General features: G+C 41.8%; 3 protein-coding genes across 9 annotated transcripts; 2 read left to right on the top strand and 1 right to left on the bottom strand.

The window, feature by feature from the left end:
* Positions 1-125: 125 nt before the first annotated feature.
* LOC107275062 (rRNA-processing protein UTP23 homolog) lies at positions 126-1,764 on the top strand. The gene is made up of 3 exons (XM_015754814.2): positions 126-441; positions 951-1,174; positions 1,251-1,764. Exons 1-3 carry the CDS (start codon positions 322-324, stop codon positions 1,660-1,662), a joined length of 756 nt encoding a protein of 251 aa, XP_015610300.1. The 5' UTR covers positions 126-321; the 3' UTR covers positions 1,663-1,764.
* LOC107275060 (enhancer of mRNA-decapping protein 4) lies at positions 1,680-7,220 on the bottom strand. Of its 6 annotated transcripts, none has more exons than XM_025079785.1 (10): positions 7,059-7,170; positions 6,717-6,963; positions 6,547-6,625; positions 6,225-6,430; positions 5,769-6,154; positions 5,424-5,692; positions 3,710-5,343; positions 3,415-3,622; positions 3,045-3,338; positions 1,680-2,990 (listed from the first exon to the last, which is right to left on the bottom strand). In XM_025079785.1, the coding sequence occupies exons 2-10, from the start codon at positions 6,736-6,738 to the stop codon at positions 2,801-2,803; spliced, it is 3,288 nt and encodes a 1,095-aa protein (XP_024935553.1). In that variant the 5' UTR covers positions 6,739-6,963; positions 7,059-7,170; the 3' UTR covers positions 1,680-2,800. The 6 variants fall into 6 exon arrangements, with proteins under 6 accessions (XP_024935553.1, XP_024935554.1, XP_015610294.1 ...); XM_025079786.1 differs by having other exon boundaries at positions 6,547-6,619; XM_015754808.2 differs by having other exon boundaries at positions 6,732-6,963.
* A 121-nt stretch (positions 7,221-7,341) lies between these two features.
* LOC107275059 (HEAT repeat-containing protein 1) lies at positions 7,342-14,193 on the top strand. Of its 2 annotated transcripts, XM_015754807.2 has the most exons (5): positions 7,342-7,499; positions 7,641-7,783; positions 7,929-8,223; positions 8,284-13,855; positions 13,937-14,193. In XM_015754807.2, exons 2-5 carry the CDS (start codon positions 7,642-7,644, stop codon positions 14,105-14,107), a joined length of 6,180 nt encoding a protein of 2,059 aa, XP_015610293.1. In that variant the 5' UTR covers positions 7,342-7,499; position 7,641; the 3' UTR covers positions 14,108-14,193. The 2 variants fall into 2 exon arrangements, with proteins under 2 accessions (XP_015610293.1, XP_024935549.1); XM_025079781.1 differs by lacking the exons at positions 7,342-7,499; positions 7,641-7,783 and having other exon boundaries at positions 8,102-8,223; positions 8,294-13,855.
* The last annotated feature ends 31 nt before the right edge of the window (positions 14,194-14,224 follow it).

Here is a 14,224-nt window from a genome sequence, read left to right as displayed (position 1 = left end):
TACTTCTTATTGTTACCCTTTATCAAATCCACTGTTACATGTGCTGTGGTTAATTGTATTTTTTAAATGGATTGAAATAGCAGAATAGATGGGGTAAGTTTTGTTTCCCTATTCCTTCGCCTTTGAAAATATATATATGACGTTATGGCACTCCTAGGAGCAATGGCCGGAATTACGATGGTTAGTAGTTCCTCGTCTACTTCTACAAGGGCTATACAACGTTTGAACCCACCGCGCCTAGGCTTCGCGAACCACGTGTTTGTCGCTCCATGTTTTCAATGAATTTCGTACACGTTCCCCGTTTAGAATAATTCTGGCACTATGAAGATTTCTCGACATAAAAAAGTACAGAAAAATCTTGCCTTTTACGTAAATAACTTTAAATTTCGACAACCATATCAAGTGCTGATCGACGGAACGTTTTCTTTTGCTGCGCTTCAAGTAAGTCTCAACGCTTTCTTTCATTTAGAGGTTATGTTTGTGACATTTGACACATCGTAAGAAAGTTGAGTAATTTTATTCTCGATTAACTGGTACAGTCTGATCGAGCTATTTCTTTCTAAGAAAATTATGTTATCTACTGTTTGTCACTAGATTTTTGAATTACTTTATTATCGCGGGGCAAGCGTTGGGTTTCTGGTTATTTAGTGTAAAACAAGAATCTCGACTCACTGACTTTTTCATACTAATTAAATATGGAAGGAATGTTTGTCGGAGAATTATGACTTCATGAATTGAATGAAAAATTTTAATCTATTTTTTAGCACTCATTACTGAAACTTTTAAGCGGTTAAAGTTATTGACCTGCGGCTTGTCGCGTTCTCATTAAATTGAATGTGACTTATTAGAGATTATAGTACAGGGCGGTACAATTATTCAAAAGTAGTACTAATTAGAATTCCATATTGCTATTATTTAAATGTTAAGAGTTGTCAACTATTTTCTTTCAGAATAAATTCAATATCCAAGACCAGCTACCTAAATACTTGCAAGCGGAGACGAAACTGTTGAGTACACAATGCGTAATTTTGGAAACGGAAAAGCTGGGATCAAAAGTGTTTGGCGCGATGCTCATTGTTAAACAGTTTGCAGTGCATAAATGCGGACATGAGAAACAGCCAGTTTCTGGATCCAAGTGTTTACTGTCCATGCTTGGAAAGGAAAACCCATCGAGGTCCGCAGTAACTATACTTTTTCTTAGTAATTTTTTAAGACTTGTTTCACATGGAAATAATGTTATTTTTTCGCAGGTACATCATTGCCACGCAAGATCGCGATCTTCAGGAACACGTGCGGAAAGTGCCCGGTGTTCCTTTGATCTACTTGCACGGCAAAGCACCAACCTTGGAACCACCCTCTCAGGCTAGCCGTAATCGGGCGGCAGAATTACGAAGGGCTGTTGGAATAAATGTTCAACAAGAAGAAACCTTGAAGGTTCTGAAAGAGAAATCGGGGTTGGCTGAAGAAAGTGACGTGAGGTCTAAGAAGAAACGAAAGAAAGGTGGCCCGAATCCTTTGAGCTGTAAGAAAAAGAAGAAATCAGCAACGGAAACTGCGACGAATACGAATAAAACGGGAAAGGTGAGGAAGAGAAAGAGGGTGAAATTGGCAACGCACATAATAGAAGCTTTAAAGCCGACGTCGATGTCGTCGTCATCATAATCCATTCTATCGTTGAATTCGTACGAAACTGCTTTATTATTTATAATACAATTTTTTTCTTCAATTTTAATTAATAAGAATAAAGTATTTGCTTAACTCTGACTGCTGCAAGCTATAACATATCTATTTTTTCCCCTTCATTATATCACTCCTTCAGAGAAAATGTTTAGCGGATATATCAAGGTAGTTGGCTGAATCGCTGTTACGCTATCGTAGAAGTAAGATAATACCAAAATAGAGTATGACAGACTTGCCGATGGTACAAAACGAATAAAAGAATTGATCTTAAATAAAAAAATGTATTTGAAAAATAGGAAATAGCTATATTCCAGTTTGCGAAAACGATTTGTTTGCAAGATTGAATTCTTGCAGCGAACGCAATCCTTTAATAGGAACTTCCATGTGTAGAATAATGTAACAAATATAAAAAAAAAAAAGAAAAGGAAGAGAAGATACCCTCCACGAAATTGTTGGATACCTTTCACAGTGTTGATCGAATGGAATTTAAAAATATCTGACAGTGCGAAGTGAATGAAAAAATAAGTCAGTGAAGAATACAAATTGCCTCAAGAAGAGTTGAAAAAAAATAGATTAAAAAGTGTCTAGGACAATTATCAATGTACACGTGAAAATTGGAGAATCTACGAGTAGGTAAATAGTATGTAACACTAGCTAATTTGCAGAGCACTAGAAGGAAATGTCTGCAAAAAGCTGTGTCCGTCAAGAAAAGAAAACCGCGAACATTACACAGTCTCATGATTGAATTTCCAATTCAATCCTTATTTGGGTCTTAAACGTATAAGGAAAATTCTTGCGAAACCCAAACCGAAGTTGCTTCTCAGTCTAGACTAAGTCCGAGTTCGCGTCACTTGATAAAGTATTTTGGATGAAGTATGAGGGAGGAGAGACGAAGAAAAATATAAGCGGAGAGCCGAGAGTAGGAATAGTATCGGATTGAATCGGAACGCACACTCCTCCTCTTCACTTTAAGTGAATTGCAACAAGAATCCCAGTCTTGAACGCGCAGCTCGCGATATTGCTTTGACGTTGAAATACGCGTAAATTCATCCGACCATTCCTTATTAGAAATTGTTAAAACCTTAAGAGTAATCTAAGTGCGTTTTCAATGACATGTCGGTCAAGGGTGTTGATTTAGAAGCGCTCTGGCACCCATAGCCAGCATCTTCATACGTCTGGCTGATCGATGATTCGGGTTCGCTGCTACGAAAGTGGCCAATTGATTTTGAAGAGTCATTAATACGTTGCCCATGTGTTCCCGCGTTACGGGATCAGTAGGATCCAGGTTGAGGATCGCTTCTTCCAGCCATCTAAGAACAATCTCTTTAATATACCTGTTAAATATTTTTTTTAGTGTCAGTTACCTGTGCTTAAGTTCGGTACGGTGTCCTAGGTCGGCGGAGAGTTGCTGAACAAGAGAAAGGATCACAGGCTGTTGTAGAATACATCTGGATCCTTGACCCTGTGGACCCAGGGGACACGAAAAGACACGAGAAGGTTCAGTGCGATCGCATACTAGGACTACGAGTCCTAGGTCGCTAGCACTAAGAGCCTGTTGAAACGCGGCATTCAATTGACCACGCTGAAGAAGGGACAGGACACGGGCTTGCGCATCGGCCACGGCAGGAACAGGGATTCCAGGTGTAGTGGCTCGAGATCTGCAGGAAATAATTTCGTAATGAAATCTTTGTAGTATTTTTTAATTTCTCAAGGTGCGCATTATAGATAGCTTACCGCGCTCCACTCAGTTCTGTGAAATGTTGATTGAGATGCTCCCGGATGGAGTCACGAACCGTTCTAGCTGTTCCTTCCTGAATCGCAGATAGGCCTCTGGTCAATTCGTTTTGCAGTTCTTCTCGAACGGATGTAGCCAGAATTGCACTCTGTTGTTCATTATTTCGCTGGGCTTGTTTTATCAGGAGCTGTTCCACCTTTTGCAGATCTTCAAAGGAGAAACGAATGAAAAAAAATCTCAGCTTAATTATATTATAAAAAATAAAAGAATTAAAAATCTGTAGAAAATTCTTACACTCTTGCGTGCCTTTGGCAAAGGCATCCTGCACCTGCCTAAACATATTTTGACAAGCTCTCTCCATACCAGGAAGTAAAACGTTTGTGAAGGACTCCTTGAAAGCGATGTCCAAAGCTGTTTTAGCCGAATTAGCTGCTACCAGTGCAAGCGTATCTTTTAATTGCGAGCCGTTTATCAGTTCTGTCAAACTATCCTTAAGGACATCGTCTATCTGTGCCAGTTGATGCCTCAGAGGTTCTACACCATATTCCAGCATTCGTGGAAGACTCGTGAAGATCTTCTCTTTGATCGTATTCTCGAGAGAACTCAGGACTTCCTGTTGTCGAGTCAGTTGGCTGTGCATCGCTTGCTCTAGAGAGGCGTTCTGTTGCTGGGACGCCCTGGTTAGGGCAGATTCGATCCTCGTCGTCACTGGTGTTGTCTGGCGCAACCGGGTAACTTCTGTTCTCAATTCCCTGAGTTCCTGACGCTGATTCTGTACTGTCTCGAGAAGAGAATCCAACTTTCTGTTCAATGCCAGCATATGACTGTCGTTCGTCATGCGCCAATTCTTGTCAGCAGTATTCAGGCCGACATTCGATTCCACTCCTGCCTTGGATAATGTTCGTCGTTCATCATTATCCTCTTCCTCGGGAAATTCCTCCGTCTCTTGCATTGCATGCACACTGACATCCTTTAATAAAACTGGTGGGGTATGCTCCCAAATGTCGTCGTCGTCGAGAACAAATTCTGGTTTGACTTCCTCTTCGGGTTCAGGTTCCGCTAGTGACAGAATTTCCCGCACTTCCCTCGAAGGGCTGCTTCCACCACTTGCTGGTGCTTGTTCCTCAACTTCACTCGTGGCTAATGGTGGATCGGATGCATTCAAAGCCTGTACGGCTTGAGCCAAGGATGGACTACCGGAGAGTACATTTTCCAAATCCGGACTGGCAGGATTCGAATCGAGAGTATTGCCATCTTTTTTAGCAGGAGAACTAAAAGCGTCGGGAGTCATAAGATTCAATCCGGCATTGTGATTCGCGGATGCTTCCATGGTTGTAGAGACGGAACGATCCTCCTCGCCATTTTCTTCTTCGGCATTTCCATTGTGATTAACCGTTCCCATATCCGGTAGATCTTCCGAATAATCGAGGGAATCGTGAGTGAGTGTATCCATAAGGCACGAACCACTAACATGCGTGGCCGGCCTGAATGCGATGTGGCACTCCTGAAGAGACTTTGGCTGGACAAGGTACATGCGTACCACCAGCTGATCTTCAATATCGTCCTCGCACGGGCAAAGATCTTCGAGAGACTCTCCTGTGGGTCGGACTCTGCGCTGACCGGCATCGACAATGCCAAAACTCAGTATGGGGTATGGTAGAAGGAACTCGGAAACGGTACTGACACATGCGAGTGCTTCGCCACTGTCTTTCGCTAGACTCAGTATATATAAAACTTTGTTGTATATGTCTGAGAGTAACAAGTATCCGGCACTGAGGTCTAGGCCAGCTTTCAAAACGGGCATCTTGCCGGTGGTAGGTGTTGGCTCAAATTTTATTGTTTGGAGGCATGTCCACAATTCGCAAGACCATACTTTTAATTCTGAATTATTGTCGCATCCCGTTATTGCAAATCTCCAGAATTGGGCGCTGTAGAGTAAATTTCGCATTCAGTATATTACACGGTTACGCTGTGCAGAATAGGCAGTTTCAATTTTGCAGGTACTCACTCGGGCTGATAGCTCTTGTGGTCGTCAAGAAAAAATAAACAAGATATCGGACGTCCGTCGTGTGGCCTCCACTGGTGCAAACATCGTGGCTGCGTTTGGCCAGCGCATGAATTACCATGCATATATACCTGAAAGAACTTTACCTCCCCATCTAAACTAGCTGTAGCCAGAGCTGTACCGTCTGGGCTGAATGTAGCTTCTATAATTGCTCCTGTGTGCTGGCTGATCTCTAGCATACCACCGGTTTCCTTTATTGTGTGATCTGTAGCCTAATATAAAATGATTTAGTAAAGTATATTCATCATATTGAAGAATCAGTATGCGATGGTAAAATAAATATGTTACTTGTATGGGGCCAGGACCCTTTCGTGCTGCGACATTTGCAATTGACCATAATTCAGCTTTTGAGCCCCGTGTTAATACAAGAAGTTTTGAAACTTCGTCAGAATCTCCAGATTCATCCTCTGGGATATAGGGACACCAGATGACTCTGTGACTTGTAGGTGATATGTCTTCTGCATCGACTTGCAATATCAGATTACACACCAACTTGGTAGACGTTGATTCAATGGAATACACGAACAAACATCCTATATAATCCACACAAGCCAAAATTGCGTGCGAGATGTGGGCAAAGGCAAGATCTTGTATGGATCCATTCATGCCTCTCAATAATGCTCTTTGTTCCATTTCTTTATTAACAACTCTGACCATACCCCCGCCAGATGCAGCTGTGTATATAGATGAGATATATGAGAATTTGGCAAATACATCAGTGCTTCTGACTTAGTGCTGAATTACCTTTGATGCCATAGGCAAGATATTTCCCTGACATATGAACAGCTAATAGCTGCCCTGTGTAGAACCTATGTTCCCATGTGAAATCTACTATATTTTTCAATTTGACTTTCGAACTGCCATGATCATGACCTCCAGATGATGGAATAATGGTAACATTGGTACTGTCCAACTCAATGGAATGCTGATCCTCTTGACCACTGAATTCCCTGAAATACCAACAACACAAATTAATCGAATCACAGGAAGTTAATAAGCACCCTCCTTAGATGTGTTGAAATTGAAGTGCAGAGATAGCGAAACTATCATCATAATTACAACTTACACAGTCTGTGGATATTCATAGGGCCTAATTTCCTGTCTTGGTTTGATCATCTTGCCAAAGCAGCCTGGATCTTCTGAAACTGTATATTATTAAAATGAATCTCGTATAATGCATAAATGTAACTCTAACCCCCACCGGGTGCACGCCTGACGATAAATTCCAATTCATACCGTAAAACCTCTTACCTTCCATACATTAAATACAATCGACAAAATTTCGGGCTGCACTCTAACCTAATAGTATCGATGAATTCAGTTCGTATCAATATTACCGATGCATTGTATTATGGAAAAAGAGCCCGTGCTTGAACATTCGCAAATTTAATACAGGCGAAATGTCAGGCAGCTATTACCCACTTGTCAGAAAACGAACCGGAAGCCCGTTCAAGGGACTGCAGTGAATTCTCGTAGTACAGCGCTACATAATTTTTTTTTTCATTTATTAGTTTTTGATTCTTCACCAATTTTTTCCAAAATAATCTTAGAATTTTTTATAGACATGTACTTACATACCTTGCATGTAGAAAGAAACCCGCTACCGTTTTGTGGTTAAAAGTATGTAGTCTGAATATTAGCCAAACGTCGACACAGTGGAAAGGAAGAATTTGTACGACAATTTATATCATATTCTGTACACTGAATAAAAAGTAGTTTTAATTATCACAGAATAAACTATGAATTTATTTGCAAATTTTTAATTCACTTTAGAGTTGATCATTTTGGCATTTTCTTTATTACCGACAATGGTAACCGCCATCTTCATAGCGCGTGGTTGCTCGAAACACGTGCACAGAGACGACGTGCATGGCTTGGATGAATTTATGCCACTTTATGAAATACCATGTACAGTACTTTGCTTGTAAAGTTACGTCTAATATAAATTAGTGAAAGTAGTCTTGTTTATTCTAATCAGTGATATATTGTACAGTAAAGGATATACATATAGTGCTGCAGGTAAGTCAATTGTGCTGTTCCGTTCTTTATTTGAATTTCGTTATGTAGTCGCTGCTATTGTAAGGTTATAAGCAGTGACCAGAGCGAATTTATCTAATATATAATTTAAATTTGCCATAAAACCTTCTCTTTTTAATGTAGAATGGCAACGTCACTCGCAGAACAATTGAAAAAACTTAAAACTCCTCAAACTGGACTTTTGATTCAACAGAAAAAGCGGGCCAGTTTATTATTTGACCCTAAGGATGCTGCTGAGTTGGATAGAGAGACAGTACTCAGTATTGGTAAGTGCTCTTTTTAAAACTATTATAATTAAGTAATTGATGAAGTTAGTAAAATATAACTAAATGTAGGTTGGTATTGTAATATATATCTGTAATGACAATACAAATATGCATAAATGCAAGGTATGGGTTATTGTTGTTTCAGGACGAAGTGGTCTCCAAGAGTTAATCAAACTAAATAATTTATTTCGACAATTTGAGGGTACGTTATTTGCTCAAAGTTCTTTGAACTTGGAGAGATCCGTTCATGATACAAAAATTAACGAGCAAATCAATAGTCGTATTGAAGAATTTTGTATTTTGTTGTCACCATATTTCTTACTGAATACTGCACACAAGGCCTTGGAATGGCTAATACACAGATTTCATATTCAGCAGTTCAACAGGGATCACTTTCTAATGCTTATACTTCCTTACCATGAGACACGAATATTTGTACGGTAAGTTTCACTCAACTCTGTTTTATTTCAAAAGTATTCAAAGCTTTCTTTATTCGCCAGGGCATTGCAGATAGTGGATGTATCTGAACCAAGTGACAAATGGCATTGGTTAGCGCCATTGCAAAAACCAGGTGTGCCTCTCTCCACGATTACCCTTTTAAATCGAGTATCATCCGATAATGCTTTTCTAAAATTAATATGTACTCATGTAATTAAGGCAACACGAACGTATTCCAATCAAGCCAGTTGTTTGAATACGCTTTATGCCTTTTACACGACAACCCTGATCGGCATGATTGATCGCGTTTCAAACATTACTGAAGTTCAAATAACGCACATACTGCCTTCTTTGATACAAGGGTTGGCAAGTCCGATAACTGATTACGCAGCAAGTAGCTATATGATTGTTGCAAAGTTGTTTACTAAAGTTCAGTTAAATGACAAGACAGCAGAAGCCCTTATGCTGAAGGCATTTGAGAGAGCCGAATTACACCGAGACGTGCTTTTGGTTCTGCTAGTCTTTTGTGAATCACGATCTAATTCTCTGACATTTATTCCCGAGAAGTTTGTACAGCGATTCTTGGAGCTCACCTGGTTTACAGAAGATTTAGCAAAGATTCAGTCTACTGGAGTTAAGGTGGCGCAACTAGTTCCCCTACTGCTGGAGGGTATAATCCGGTATATTTTGAAAGATCCAAATGAAACGGAAAAAATCCAGACGATGTTGAAGGACATGTTCAATCGTATTAGCTTAAGCGACGAGGAAGTAGATGCTATATTAAAGAATTCGTTGAGGAAGGATACCCTCTCGAAAAAAACTCCGCAGAAAGTAAAGGATGTTCTTGCGGAACTCTATCAGACATTGGAGATACGTTATCCAGTTAGGTTCGACAACTATCTAAAGAATTTAATGAGATTCAGTGAGACGCAAATAGGGGCAAGGAAGGCCCTTCATTTTCTAATGACCTGGCATTCTGGAGCGCGAGATGCAAAGGAATCTCTGGATATTTTTAATCGTCTGAATCATGTTAACGCGGAACATCGGATCGCTGGCTTGATGGCTATTGCCAAGGACGAGGTGCACATCTCTGAGAGTTTTAAAGACACGATCAACAAATCATTGCTTGCAAGGTTTAGCGACGATGACGTCCGGGTTGTTCACGCATTACTCAACATATCCACAAATCGTTTGAAAAGTCTATTTACTATAGATACCCTGACGGAAGAACTCATGATTCTTCTCTCGAAATGCCATATAAGTTCGCGAATGATACTTCTGAAGCCGGCCTTAAAAATATTACTGGACCTTTGCGAAAAAGGGAACGATACCAGTATCTTCATCGCCGCTCTTCCCTCTCTTTTTCCGAAGAACAAAGACGAAGTCAACATAGCCATACAAGTTCTCAAGTCAGACTTTGCCAAAAATAATATGTATATGCAAAGAGTGTTGGAAGATGCGGGAAAATGTCCCAATGCGGAATCCATATCATCGGCAGCTTTTCACAATATTCTCAAATGGGATTTGTTACCGCCGACGTCAAATATATTGAGCACGATGAAGCTTCAGTCTGCACATGGGGATGCCGCATCCATGTTCTTCAATATGATCCTACTTGGTTCAGTATGCAGGGTTCCGGTTGGTTCTTTGCAGCCGCTGGTCGCCAGAGAAGTCATAGAAATAGCGTCTCAAATGATTAAGCAGTATCCACACGTGGAACCTCTACCAGGATGCAATCAGCTTAATGGCGACAAAATAGAAGCTGCCCTAGAATTGACGTCGAGAGGTATATTGCCATTACAAGTTGGCACTTACGTAATGGAGATGGTTCACAGACGTTTGGATCTCAATACAAATCCAAAATTGGATTTTGAAGATGATCCTGATCGCAGCGAACTGGTTTTACGGATTCTAGAAATATTTTTTGACGGTATGGCTAATAAAGAATGGCGCGAGCACTATGCCTGGTGCTTGAAGATCTTCTTCAGAAGGCACTTTTCTACCGTGGAAAACATGCTTTGCTTCCTGTCTCAACTTTTCACGAAGCCCATTTCACCTCAGACTTCACTTCACTGCATACAAATTTCGCTTTCACTGTTAAATCGCAGCAAGTTCGTTCAGTGGATTTTCAATGATAAAGTTTTCACGCCGAATCTGTTGCTAGCACTGAGCAGTCAAAATCTCGAATGCAGAAAAGCAGCCGTTGAAATACTCACGAAACTTTCGCAAACTTTCAATATTTCCATGGATGGATTTTCGTCTCTACTTCACGAGCTTGCAGCCAGAAAATCCGAAATAACTATTGATCCTGATCAGCTTTCTTTAGCTCTGTACACCTTACTCTCTCCGGATTCGGACGTTCAGCATCATACCAGTGGAAAATTGCGAAATAAACTTCAGGAAGCCCGTACGCTATTGCTTGATATAATTGTTGATAAAAATACGCCAGTTTACATAGTTTCACAATTGTTAGACATATTGGCACATGTGAATGGACCAAGCATTCTTGAACAGCTTGCACCTCTTGGACTGGAGCTTCTTCAGCGCCTGAAGATTGATCCCCAGAAAAAATTCGCCGGCAACGCACTGAAGAATATCTTGGAGCACTTTATTGGAATCACAGCAAAGGCCTTGACTAACAATAAAGTTTGGAAGCTTTTTGAAGAGAGTATGATGCAACATGATTCTCAAATTTTTACGAAGAAGGGTTACCAACCGCCAAGCGTGATACTGATTAAACAGATAGACGAAGTTTTCTTCGATTCCGTCAGCAAAGTGGACCCACAGCTTTCGCGTAAGATTTTGGCAAAACTGGTAGACGTAGTGACAGACTGTGAGATTGGAAATGTAGTCGCTGCCGGAAATAGAGCAGTCAGAAGAATTCGAATCGACGCGCAGTTGGTCGTCGATGAATTGGAAAGAATGGAGAAGGCAAGGGTTCCTGATAACGCGGATCAAAATTCCGTGAAGAAGATAAGAATGGCCAGGATGCAGCAGGCGATGCCAAATCCGGAATTGTTCAACAGTCGAGATTGGAAACGCGGCATTACTCTTCTGGAATTTATTCAGCGAGCAGACAATATTGAAAGAGAGGAGTTGTTACTTCCGGTTCTGTTCGACCTTTTGAGAATGTGTTTGGGATTCGAGGAGCACAGCCCTCTGGAATACACGAATCAATTGTTACTCTCATCGATTTATCATTTGGCTACAAAATCATTACCAATTCCAGATGCCCATCTGCACGTGGATCTGATAGCGCAGTGCATCAGAACCTCCAGGAACCCGCAAACCCATCATCACGCGCTTCTCCTACTGGTTGAACTGTTCAGGGTGGCGGACATGGAAAGGGCCTTGCACAGTATCATGCCCATATTCACCTTTATGGGCAGCTCGGTACTTCGGCAGGACGATGCATACTCGATACAGATCATTTCAAAAACCATCGAAACCATCGTGCCAGTTGTCAATGCAGCCAACAACGAAAGACACGCCTGTGAAATACTGCGAGTATTCATCAGTTCGTTACCAGATATTCCAGAGCATCGCAGAGTCCCACTGTTCGTGAAGCTTCTGCAGCTTCTCGAGAATCATCTGCATCTATTTTATCTACTGACGTTCGAGAGTCACGTTCTATCGCAATGCAACGAAGGGGTGGACCAACAGAAATCATCAGAGCGACTGGAATTCGCTTTGAGTATATCCCATGAATTCTCACCCCGGCAGCTCATTGGCATTTGCGTGAAATTACTGGAATTCATGCGACTACTTCCGGTGGAAATTGAGGATGAACGTCGTAAACAACTTCCGGCATTTCCTGGTAAACATATTTTCGACGTGAGTAACAATTCCGCGAAACAACTGAGACACTACAAGTACACCCTGGTCCAGTTCTTGAGCGCGCTGCTCTCAGCCCCGGAATTCGTCACTAGGGTTGCATCCCTTGATTCCTCGGAGATCTCGGCTATGAATGATATATTCGATAAGCTAATTGTCGAACTTGTAGTGCTTATACAGAGCGCATCAAAGAGCGCGGACATTCACCTTGGGAAATCTAAGGGGAAGTACTGGAAGGTACTGCTACATCATCTCTACGATGTTCTCGACGTTGTCAATGGACTCCTACCCAACAAGACATTCATAGCAAGTATCAAGAGACTCTTGGCACACGATATAACAACCGTGCGCAGAAAAGCCTTGGAATTGCTGAACGCGAGACTCCAGCAGAAGAAATTTAACCAATACGATCATGAGGACCTGCTGAGCACAATAGACGCCATTGTACGTATAGTCGAGGAACAGGATAAAACAAAATCTTCGGATTATGAAGTGATTCAACAAACGGCCCTGATTAGCTTGAAGTTACTAGCCAAATCGTTAGCCACGGACCATCCAAACACATTCAAACCCATTTTGGAATTGAGCACAGAACTCGTGAGGACACGGAATGGTCCCGTCTTGGCAAGTGGAGTATTGTGCGTTGCAGAATTGTGCAGTGCGATGCGCGTTCACGCGATACAGTCCCTTAATAAATTTGTACCAGCCATTTTGCGACTCCTTGAGAAACAGTGCAACCAGGAGGTGCCAGACTTGGTAGTCGTCAGCATAGTTAGTGCCTTACAGAAAATTGTTGAATCCGTTGGGAATTTCCTTTCCCTGTACTTGGATCAGTTGCTGTTTGAACTCTCCAGACTGAACTCCCTTTACACGGACACGGAACATCCAAAAATCGAGCTGGTGGCTTCCCGTTTGAAGGCGACCGCTCAAAGGTTGTCCAACTGTATTCCACTGAGGGTCTTACTACCAGCTGTGAGCAGAACATACGACGCGTTTATTTCGAATAAATCTTACGAATGCGTGGGTCCTTTGATGAGCGTCCTGGCCGAGTCCTTTGCAAATATTCAACCTGGAGATCTGAACGCAGCTATACAGGACCTTACCACCTTCTTCCTGAAGGTTCTACAGTTTCGAGAGGACTTCGCGAAGGACGAGCATTCCATGGAGATAGACGAGGAAGGCGGAGACATGTCCAGGGATATAAAAAGGATCGAGGAATGCGCTAGTAAGTCTTTGGTCGCACTGGTCTTGAAATTGAGCGAGGCCACGTTCCGTCCACTCTACTACAAACTGTACGATTGGGCCGCGAGGAATCCTCATCAAAAGCAGAGGAACATTACGTTCTACAGACTTTCGGCGACCATCGCCGAATGTTTGAAATCTCTGTTTGTACTGTTCGCCGGCCAGTTCCTGAACCACGCCGCCACTTTACTCGGCACCAATAATCTTGCCGTGACTGAGGAGTCCAATGAATTTCTCCTGGAAGACGAGGCTCACAGGGTGGAACTGATCGAGGCCATTCTTTTGACTTTACATAGAGTATTTACTTATGATGCACATAATTTTGTAAATCAGGAAAGATTCGAGACTCTGGCACAGCCGATTATAGACCAGATCGAAAACACCATGGGCACCGTCGAGGAATATGAAAGGAGAGCGAAGGACCTTCTGGTCCCATGTGTTGCTTCCTTTGCCGGTGCAACGCCTGACGATTCTTTGCACAAGCAGCTAGTCTACCAAATTTTGTTGAAAACTAGGCATAACAAATCTCACGTCAGAAGTACTGCGCTGAGTGCACTGGTAAGCTCTTTTATCTCCTTTGACAACGCTATGAAGAAAATGCATTACTGTGGTATTTAAATCGGGGTCTCGCATTTGCAGGTTGAAATCGCAAGGAAACTCGGTGTGGACTTTATGCCTCTTTTACCGGAAACGGTTCCCTTCCTGGCGGAACTTCTTGAGGACGAAGATGAGGCGACGGAAAAGCATGCGCAAAACGCTGTACGAACTTTAGAGGAGATACTGGGTGAGCCGCTCCAAAAATACTTTTAATATCGAACAGGCTCGAATTACCAGTAGACCGGCTTATGAATATATTTCGATATAATTTTTATAATAAAGAGAACAATGTTTGTTAAGGGAGTCAATCGATACTTATACCCTGTGAGA

Source organism: Cephus cinctus, unplaced genomic scaffold (assembly GCF_000341935.2).
Source record: "Cephus cinctus unplaced genomic scaffold, Ccin1 Ccin1_scaffold0123, whole genome shotgun sequence".
NCBI lineage: Eukaryota > Metazoa > Arthropoda > Insecta > Hymenoptera > Cephidae > Cephus > Cephus cinctus.
The sequence above is the reverse complement of the archived record's forward strand: the minus strand, read 5'-3'. Positions and strand labels throughout refer to the sequence as shown.

Excerpts from the sequence above, each read along its gene's own strand:
- LOC107275062 (XM_015754814.2), top strand. The coding sequence starts at position 322 with ATGAAGATTTCTCGACATAAAAAAGTACAGAAAAATCTTGCCTTTTAC. Across the intron at positions 442-950 it reads TTTCTTTTGCTGCGCTTCAA|AATAAATTCAATATCCAAGA; the intron begins GTAAGTCTCAAC and ends ATTTTCTTTCAG. Across the intron at positions 1,175-1,250 it reads GGAAAGGAAAACCCATCGAG|GTACATCATTGCCACGCAAG; the intron begins GTCCGCAGTAAC and ends ATTTTTTCGCAG.
- LOC107275060 (XM_025079785.1), bottom strand. The coding sequence starts at position 6,738 with ATGGAAGGTAAGAGGTTTTACG. Across the intron at positions 6,155-6,224 it reads TCTTGCCTATGGCATCAAAG|CTGCATCTGGCGGGGGTATG; the intron begins GTAATTCAGCAC and ends CTATATACACAG. Across the intron at positions 5,693-5,768 it reads AGGGTCCTGGCCCCATACAA|GCTACAGATCACACAATAAA; the intron begins GTAACATATTTA and ends ATTTTATATTAG.
- LOC107275059 (XM_015754807.2), top strand. The coding sequence starts at position 7,642 with ATGGCAACGTCACTCGCAGAACAATTGAAAAAACTTAAAACTCCTCAA. Across the intron at positions 7,784-7,928 it reads AGAGACAGTACTCAGTATTG|GACGAAGTGGTCTCCAAGAG; the intron begins GTAAGTGCTCTT and ends TTGTTGTTTCAG. Across the intron at positions 8,224-8,283 it reads GAGACACGAATATTTGTACG|GGCATTGCAGATAGTGGATG; the intron begins GTAAGTTTCACT and ends TTTATTCGCCAG.